General features: G+C 37.2%; 1 protein-coding gene across 1 annotated transcript; it reads left to right on the top strand.

Annotated features, from left to right (window-relative positions):
• Window positions 1–7,937: 7,937 nt before the first annotated feature.
• On the top strand, window positions 7,938–9,073 carry LOC131158117 (pentatricopeptide repeat-containing protein At5g55740, chloroplastic-like). Its single transcript, XM_058112731.1, is given in 3 exon segments — window positions 7,938–8,447; window positions 8,450–8,592; window positions 8,594–9,073. Coding segments are annotated over 3 exon segments (570 nt in total). The 5' UTR covers window positions 7,938–8,252; the 3' UTR covers window positions 8,826–9,073.
• Window positions 9,074–9,709: the final 636 nt, after the last annotated feature.

The following is a 9,709-nucleotide window of genomic DNA, read 5'->3' as shown; positions in this document are numbered from 1 at the left end:
AACATATCCTCTAACGTCTGAATAGTCCTCTCAGACTGCCCATCCGTCTGTGGGTGAAAAGATGTACTAAACGTCAGTTGTGATCCCAAGGCATCATGTAGACTCTTCCAAAAATGAGATGTAAAATATGGATCTCGATTCGAAACAACAGAAACAGGAACACCGTGGAATCATACAATCTCCTGCACAAATAGCTCCTCCAGCCTATTCAGAGAATAGCTGACTCTGATAGGGATGAAATGTGCAGTCTTTGTCAGTTGATCAACTACAACCCATATGGTATTCTGTCCATGCACCGTCGTAGGTAACCCCGTCACAAAATCCATCGAGATGTGCTCCCACTTCCACTTGGGAATGTCAAGTGGCTGAAGTGGTCCTGCTATCCTCTGGTGCTCTGCCTTAACCTTCTAACATGTGAGGCACTGCTCTATGAAATGAGCGATCTCTCTTTTCATGTTTGACCACCAGAAAGATTCCCTCAGATTCTGATAGATCTTCGTACTGTCAGGATGTACGGTATAGAGCGAACGGTGTGCCTCCTCTAGAATAACTCATTTAATCTCGGCGTCATCTGGTACACATACCCTGTTATGGAATCTTAAAATCTCATCACCAGAGATACTGAAATTCGACTTTAACCCACTCTGAACTCCTTCCTTAACCTCCACAAGCTCTAGATCCTCCTTCTGTGCTGCTCGGATCCTCTCCTGTAAGGTCGACTATACCACCAAGCTAGCAAAAACAGCCTGATGATTTCCTTCCACTACCTCCAAGCACAACCTTTTTAGGTCCATACAGATATGATGCTAAACTCCCGCTACAGAAACTGACACATTCATAGACTTCCGACTCAAAGCATCAACTACCATATTTGCTTTTCTTGGGTGATAGCTAATAGTACAGCTATAGTCCTTTATCAACTCAAGCCACCTACTATATCTCATGTTTAGTTCTTTCTGGGTGAAAATGTACTTAAGACTTTTGTGATCAGTAAAAATCTCACACTTTTCACTATACAAGTAGTGCCTCCAAATTTTCAATGCAAGCACTACAGCTGCCAATTCCATATCATTTGTTGGGTAGTTCTTCTCGTACTCTTTGAGTTGATGAGAAGCGTATGCAACCACCCTGCCTTGCTGCATTAGAACACAACTGAGACCCTTCTTGTTAGAATCGGTGTATTCCCAAGAGGGGGGGTGAATTGGAATTTTAAACTTTTCTCCTAGGTTGAACTAGATGTTAGCTGAATATTACAACCTAGGATCTTTCTATGCAGTTCCAAATACGTCGATAAATATAATATACGAAAATTTAAATCATGCGCATCATTCACATAATAACATACATGTTGTAAATATAAAGTACGAAAATATAAACAAACATACGATATGTTATCGGGGTTCGGCCAACTATGCCTACGCCCCCGCCTCTAGACATGCCCGAGGATTCCACTAATAGCTCACTTAAGGGTGGAGCAGCACCGATTACAACCAAGTCAATTAGCACAGGAGTGACCTCAACCTTAACTAGGTCAATTAGCGGGGCTGACCTCAACCTACACGTCTTACTAGGATGGCCCACTTAGCTTTCCTAACCGGGTCTAAGCCAATCCGGGACTATTCCAGGGCTAGTCTCCCTTTTCAGGCCCATGCCTGAAAATACAACAGATGTGTATTACAATCAAATGGTACAGTGATTGTGCTTTCGTGTAAAGCAGATATGTACCAAAATACGCTCAATAACATACACCACAATATGATTCAATATGTAAGCTCAGTGTGGTCTAGATAGTTCAACTCTCAAAAGTATTTTCTATTAGTGTAATGCGTACGTGAGAGTGTCAAACAAGCAATCTTTGTATCACAAGATATTCAGCCAATAAGTTCACACAAAGATGTCAAGTTTCAAGTATTTCAATCAGTAGGATGTCTCAAGCATGTAAATATCAAATGATGCATATGCTTGGTTTGCAACAAATGTGTAATCTTTGTATTCAGTAAATAATATATGAGTGCGTGAATATTACAACAAAGATCACTATCACACAAACAAATATCTTTTCAAATATTTTTCAAGATAAAAGCACACTAGATATTTGAAAGTGTTTGAAAAGTTTTTGCAATCCAAAAACAAATACAAACTTCTCAAGATATTGCAATGACTATGCAATACTCAGAAGTTATATGTCTTCTTAGGAGAGACTTATTAACAAAGTCCCCTAAGAACACTTAGGTTTAGCTCTCGTAAAAATCAAATCAATCTAATCAGAATGGGAGAGCAAACCTTCCTAATCAAGCACTCAATCAACTTATAGAGATTTTGAGCAATAAGAGAAGGTAAGTATGAGTGGTTGGGGCTTAGATATGAGTATTATAAGATTTGGAAATTTTAGAGAATTTCTCCTAATCAAAGTAGCTAATCCCCCTCTAATTTTCACAAATGATCTCATATATATAGACATGCGAAGAGATATGACCGTTAGGGACCTATTGGGTATTATTAGGGAAGTTTAATGACATTTTAAATATTTTAACCCTCTTTTAAAAGATGTTTAACGGTGGTAAAAATCAGGGCAACCCGAGAGGTCGTCGACCAGAAGAGTTTCGGTTGACCAGATCTCATATGGTTTAGTCGACCAGGGCATTTTTGAATTGAGTGGTCGGTCAACCAAAAGTGCCTTTCCAAAGGCGATTTGCCATTTTACCGAGGTTTGGTCGACCGAACCATTTTGAACTGGCTGGTTCGGTGGACCAGACCGCTGGGATTTTTTCCGAGGACCCTCGATCGACTAGGTAGTTGGAGTACAAAAATGGCTCGGTCGACTAGATGGTCAAATTGTTGACCAGAGAGGGTTTTGGTTAACCAGGGGGTTTTGAACTACATTGGTTTGGTCGACCAGGACCTTGGTCAATTGTTGACTCAAGCCAGTTTCAGTCGACTGGGGCAGAATGAACTGCCTTGGCGGGTTGACCAAAAGTGCACAAAATGTACATTTCGGTCCCGTTTCAATACACATTCACCCTATTCAAGTTCCTAATACATGCAAGTGCAAAGGTGAGTGTCCTAGGTCTGTCTAAGGTCATTTTCATTTTGAGTTTACGTATTAAGCCATGTAGGTGATGCATGCAATTATTACAATCAAAGCTCTATTTACTATTACAAACCTTTCCTACTTAAATATTACAGACCGGAATATAAATTACAACAAATAAATTAAATCTAGGGTCTTCGTTTTCCTCCGGGTCTCTAAGTGCCATCATAGGACACTACCAAGATAAACGTGCACATCAACTTGGCAATCATTAAATACCAGAGTATTTTTCATAATCAAAACAGGGTATGACCCATAGGGTCAACACTTCTTAGAGGCGTCACTGTAGATAACAAATCCACCATCCCTAGATGGAATGGTCAGAACTGGAACAGTAACCACTCGCCATTTCAGCTCCTGAAAACTCAGCTCGCACTCATTAATCCAATCATACCTCACGTTCTTCCTCATGAGTCGCGTCAAGGGACCTGCTAAACTGGAGAACCCTTCTACAAAACGACGATAGTAAGACCTAGAAAACTCTTGACCTCCTGAACATTCTTCGGTCTCGCCCAGTCCACCACTGCTGCTATTTTACTCGAATCCACTGATACCCCTCCTTTGGACATTACATACCCTAGAAATGAAATATGTTCTAACCAGAATTCGCACTTCTTCAGTTTAGCAAATAACCTCTTATCCCTGAGCACTTGCAATACTAGTCTTAGATGAACTTCATGCTCTGCAGCACTCATAGAATATGCTAGAATGTCATCAATGAATACCACACAAGCTAGTTATATGCCACACAGGCTAATTATATGCCACACAGGCTAATTATATGCCACACAGACTAGTTATATGCCACATAGGCTAATTATATGCCACATAGGCTAGTTATATGCCACATAAGCTAATTATATGCCACACGGGCTAGTTATATGTCACACAGGCTAATTATATGCCACACAGGCTAGTTATATGCCACACAGACCTTTTCCTTCATTTTATACGCCACACAAGCCTTCTACCCAGTTATATATTCAGTCACTTCATATTTCCCCAATTCAGTGCAAGGTATAACTTTTCATACAAAGGAATTAAAACCGTCATGCCCACATAATCATATCAGACCCGTCATTTCATGATTTCACAGTAATCCCACTATATACATATATCCATAAATCAGCCTAGCCACACATGCTCGCAATACCATACCATAACAATTTCAACAGGATCATTTAAATCATTTTATTAAGTTATCCTCATGCATCATTGTTTTAATTAAAATTTGTAATACGACAAATTACCTGAAAAAATTCTTTTTTGCCAAAAAACCAGGTCTAATCGCCTCCACAATTTTATTTAACCAAAAATATATTTTCAACAAACAAAGATGATCAACCTATATACCTTAGGTTTTCCCCAAATATGTATAATATTCAAAAACTATGGTTTTATATGCCTGAATCATTCAGAAATTCATATATGGAGTATACGTAACATATTCTCGAGTTTAATCGGATCAAAATCTAGAAAATAGCTAACATAACCTATTCCCCTTAGCTTTCTCTGAAGAAAACGCTTACCACACTTCCTGGAACGAACCTAGGCTCCTTAATACAGCGAGGAGAGAGCCGCCAGTAAGCCGAGGAAGTAGGGAGAGACGTCCGGAAGGCTTGCCGAAGTCCCAGGAGGCCGTGGGAGCTAGAGAGATGCGCAGGAGAGCGAGGGTTGACCGAGGGAGTGAAACCCTAGAGAGAGACGGAGAGAGAGATGAGAGGAAAGAAATTTTTAAAACAAAAAAAAATGACTTACATCTATTTATAGGCGCCACTTACCAGGACGAAACCGTTGACGATTTGCCCAAAATCGTTGACGGTTTGGCTTGAAGCAAACCAAAATCTCAGTGTCTCATCTTAGAACGCTCTCAGTAGTTTTAATCGTTGACGGTTTTCTGAGACTTCTCAAAACCGTCGACGATTTGGTCTCTAACCAAACCTTCCAGGCATATCCGTCGACGATTTTGCCCTAAGGCCCACGAAACCGTCGACGGTTTGGCTATTTACCAGATCGGGTTCTTACAATCAGCCACTTGGATATGTGAAGAAGGGCAAATAAAATAAAGTGTACAAGTTAAAGAAAGCACTCTATAACTTGAAGCAGGCACCTTATGCATGGAACATGAGGACTGATGACTATTTCCAGAAGAATGGATTTGAGAAGTGTCCCAACGAGCATAGGCTATACATGAAGTTGGAAATAAATGAAAGCATGTTGATTGTCTGCCTATATTAATGATCTGATCTTCATTGGCAACAATCCAGATATGTTTGCCATTTTTATAAGGGAGCATGTCAAGAAAAAAGAAGTGGGGGGAGCATATCAAATTACTGATATTTTCACGAAACCACTCTAGCATGATATTTTTGTAAGGTAGAAAACAATGTTTGGAATGATAAAGTCGGGTGAGTCAAATTTAAGGGTGGGATGTTGAATATTAAATTTGAATTATTGGGCTGCAAAGGAGAAATTAGCAACCACCTTACCAACCCCAGCATGTTTTGTTTAATTGTTGAGATAGAGTAGGCAGTCAACCTCACCAACTCCTGTCACCTTTATTGATTTTAATTTCCACCTACCGTCTCATTCATTGTTGTATATATATATATATATATATGGATGTATGTGTGTGTGTAAGATATGTGGTGTAGAAGAGGGAGAGTAACCAGTGAGAGAAGAAATTCTGTATTTTAAAAGTGTTTGTAAGTTTTCATATTATTATTGAAATCAAAGAGTCTTTATGTGCAATTGAGTGTTTCCTCACTGAGTTCAATCACAACCAATGATTGAATGAGTCCCCTCCACCCATCAGTTCGATAGTCATTATAATTTGAGAAAGGCTAGCACGCTTTGTTTGTCTGACATACAAAGGAAGCAAGCTACTATCTATTATTGTGAAAGGAATTTACTCCTTCTATTTAATTTACATTATTTCCCTCACTCTTTTATTGTTATCATGCAACCTGATCGGGTTTGAGCTTTTCATTTTAAGTGTCAAAAGTTCAAGAAATTATAAAATGGGCTAATCCTTCTATGTGACAATGCATTTAGAGTAGTGCCCAAGTTCTCACCATCTAATAGTAGGTCCCTATTTTGTTCAATTTAATTCATAAAAAATTCATTTCGAACAAAAAAGAGTTATATTAACTATCACACAATGAGTATTTGAACACTTATACTGTATTTGGGAGCACAGATTTAGGGGCTTGAAATTGGACTTGAATGAATTTAAACAAAATATAATATAATTTTATATAACATCTTATTCAAATAATCAAATCAGTGCAAATTCAAATTGAAACCCTCTCCCAAATATAGGATTAATAGTAATCAATTTTACAATTTTTTAATTTAAATTATTGTGACATGGAAAAGATGAATACATATTTTGTTTCCACATAGGCCCGTGGGCCTTCTACCCAACTAGAACAAAGGTAGAATTATAGCTCATAGGAATTCATTTTCCCAAATTGGGCTGCTCAGATCCACTCCATGACTGGGCCGGCCTGCCAGTCTTTGTGACTTGTAAGAGCATTATTTTTTCTCTAGCCCCTTTTAATATTTAAAAATATTGAATATGTATGTGTGCATAAAAAGAAAATCCAAAATTTTATGTTAAGCTATTGAAAAAAAGTAAAAATAATAAACAAATAAAATATAGGAAAATGTATATAAAACCCTATTGTGATTTGACCATAAAATTACTGAGGCGCCCTATAATTTATTGCGGATGCTAAACTCCTCCATAATTTTTAAAACTATAAAAAATTATAACATCTCTAGTTTTCTTGATAGAAATCACTATATTAGAAGAAAATGTAATTTTAATGGACAAAAAAACCCTTTTATAAGAATATTTTGTAAAAAAAAACATACAAATAATAATAAAACCTTTTATCATAGTTTCCATTATTATCATATTGAGCCTAGATATGTTCCTCAAGGCCTATAAAAATATTATATACATTAATTATTAGATATATTAGATATGAAATTAGAATAAGAATTTGTGATATTTATTTTAGTGTTTAATCTTGTCTAATAAACCTAAAAATCAATATGAGAGTAATAAAAAAATTATCATTAAAAATTAATTAAAGTACATTAATATTAATAAAAAAATTAGAGGTTAGAGGGACAAATGACGCCCTCGGTCTTTAGATTCGCTCTTGATTCCTCCACTGATATGATTGGAAAATTCTTACTGCTCTATTCTATTCCTTACATTAATTAATTACATTAAATATCTAGTATTTAAACACATTAAAGTAAACATGATTTAATGATGCTATGACTTTTCATTATTTTAAAAGTCATAAAGGGTTAGTGGTCATATTAAAACCATAAAGTGGCATATTGGTTTTGGGTTACACTACAAGGTGAATTTATGTAATTTTTCTTAAATATATAGTAAATAAATGAATAAAAATTTTAGGGTCAAAGATACTTACTTCTCTTGAGATTTGACAAAAAGATAAGGACTTCTCTTGAAGTTACAAAAATTCTATCTACCTCTTTTGAGATTTTAAAAATATCATAAATCTCTCGGTTTGTCAAAAAGACATAAATCTTATTTAAAAAACTTGTCACTTATCTTTTTACAAAACGCAAAAGAAGGTTCCTTAAATTTTTGAAATCTCAAAAAGATTAGTGACTTTTTTGTTAAAGCCCAAGGGAGGTTAGTATTTTTATCCAAAATTAAAATTTTATATATAAAAAATATCTAATTTTAAAAAAATTAATATTTAATAAAAGATATAATAGAAAATAGTTCTTTTTTTTTTTCTTTCCTCAAATTAAGGCCCATTCTGTGCCTGAGAGATGGGCCTGAATCTTAGGAAGCTATGGACCTTTCAGTGAAACTGGAGTTTGAAAATATACTCCTTGGACTCGAAACTTACCTGGAACTGCTTCGGGGGCCCGTATGGGAACGAGATCTCTTCACCGGTCAGCGAATTCGCGCCGGAGTTCTCAGGAGCGGTGGTTTCTTTGCTAGAAAAAACGAAGTGCATAGAGACAAAAGTGGTTATCCTCTGCGCAAATTTTCATAGGCTCTGTAAACAAAACGCCTACTCTTGGGCTGCGGAAACTGGATTACTCTGTGGAAGGAATTGTAGGGAAACTGCCTTGCGGTAGGGTTCTTATCGAATGCAAGAGAATGGATTTGTACCCGATAATTTTTTTCATGTCGATTGTTCATGGGTATTTGATCAAATTGGATGTTGCAGGTTGTGCAATCGATGCTAGCAGTTTTGTCCATAGGAATGGCAAATGTAGTGTTTTAGAGGATGCAAAAAAGTTGTTTGATTATATGACTGAGAGAAATGCAGTCACTTGGTATTTGATGGTTGGGAGCTATACTACACCCAGAATGGGATGAATGAGGAAGCAATTGAAGCCTTTTATGACATGAGAGGAGAAGGCATTGAGCTGACTCGGGTCACTGTAGCTAGCTTCTGTTCTGCTGCGGCCAATTTAGATTATTTAGGAGAGGGTAAGTGGGTTGGATCTAGACAACATTTTATGATGTTCCTTTTTGAGTTTTTATTTGAAGATTGGTTTGATCGGGGATGCTGACCTAATTTTTTATAAGATGCTTGAGAAAGATGGGGCAACGTGGAATTTGATTATTTCTTGCTATAAGCAGCGTGGGCAGTTCGTGAAGGCACCCAATAAGTGCCTTCTGATGATATCAGAAAACTTGAGATTTGACTCCGACTCTAGCATCTGAGTGGTGAGGCCTTGAATTTGTTTTATCAGATGCAATTAGGGGGTGTGGCCCCAAATTTAATATCACGAACCGGGTAAGACGTGGCCAGGTCAATGATGCTGAAGACAATTCCTCAAAGATGCAATCCCTTGTGTTTCAACCGAACCCAATGACTTGGACCATCTTTGGTCTACCTCAAATTGTATTTAGCTTTGAGGCAATATTCCAGAAAACGCAAGAAGCAGGAATCCAACCCAGCATTCTAAGAATTATTTGTGCAGTCTTGGCTTCCATAGATATTGTATTGTAGTGGTATGGAAGTTCTATTCATTACTATATAGCAATGCATGACCGTTGTCTGTATATTATTGTTGCAACTTCTTTAGTATATATGTATGTATGCTAAATGCGGGAGTATAGATCAATAAAAAAAATTGTTTGATATAATTTTAAGCAAGTAGTTGCATTACATGGTCGAAATGTGGAAGCTAGCACACTAATCATATACTATAGAATGCATAGAGCCTAAAATCCTAATAGCATAACATTCACCATTGTCTTATGAGCATGCAGCTTACTGGGTTGGTGAGTAGGGGTTTGGTGCTTTTTCTTGATATGGTAACAAAACATTAGAGCCAAGTATAGAGCATTATGGCTGTGTGATTTGGAGGAAGCTCGGCTTATTCTCAAGTTGCCCTTAGGAACACTTCTAGTTGCTTGTAGGCAATGGCATGAGATTGTACTCGGGCAATATTTATCTGAATGCTTAATTTAAATTGGAACCAGATAATTCAGGAAACCATGTGACACTTCCAAACTAATAATGTAGCAGCAGGAAGGAGGGATGGGTGTCAAAATTGATTTTGATGGAAGACTTGATTGAGAAAGAATTCTGGGCGTGGCTG

The sequence above is a fragment of the Malania oleifera genome, chromosome 6 (genome assembly GCF_029873635.1).
Source record: "Malania oleifera isolate guangnan ecotype guangnan chromosome 6, ASM2987363v1, whole genome shotgun sequence".
Classification (NCBI taxonomy): domain Eukaryota; kingdom Viridiplantae; phylum Streptophyta; class Magnoliopsida; order Santalales; family Ximeniaceae; genus Malania; species Malania oleifera.
Note: the sequence above shows the minus strand (reverse complement) of the source record. Positions and strands in the feature narration are given on the sequence as shown.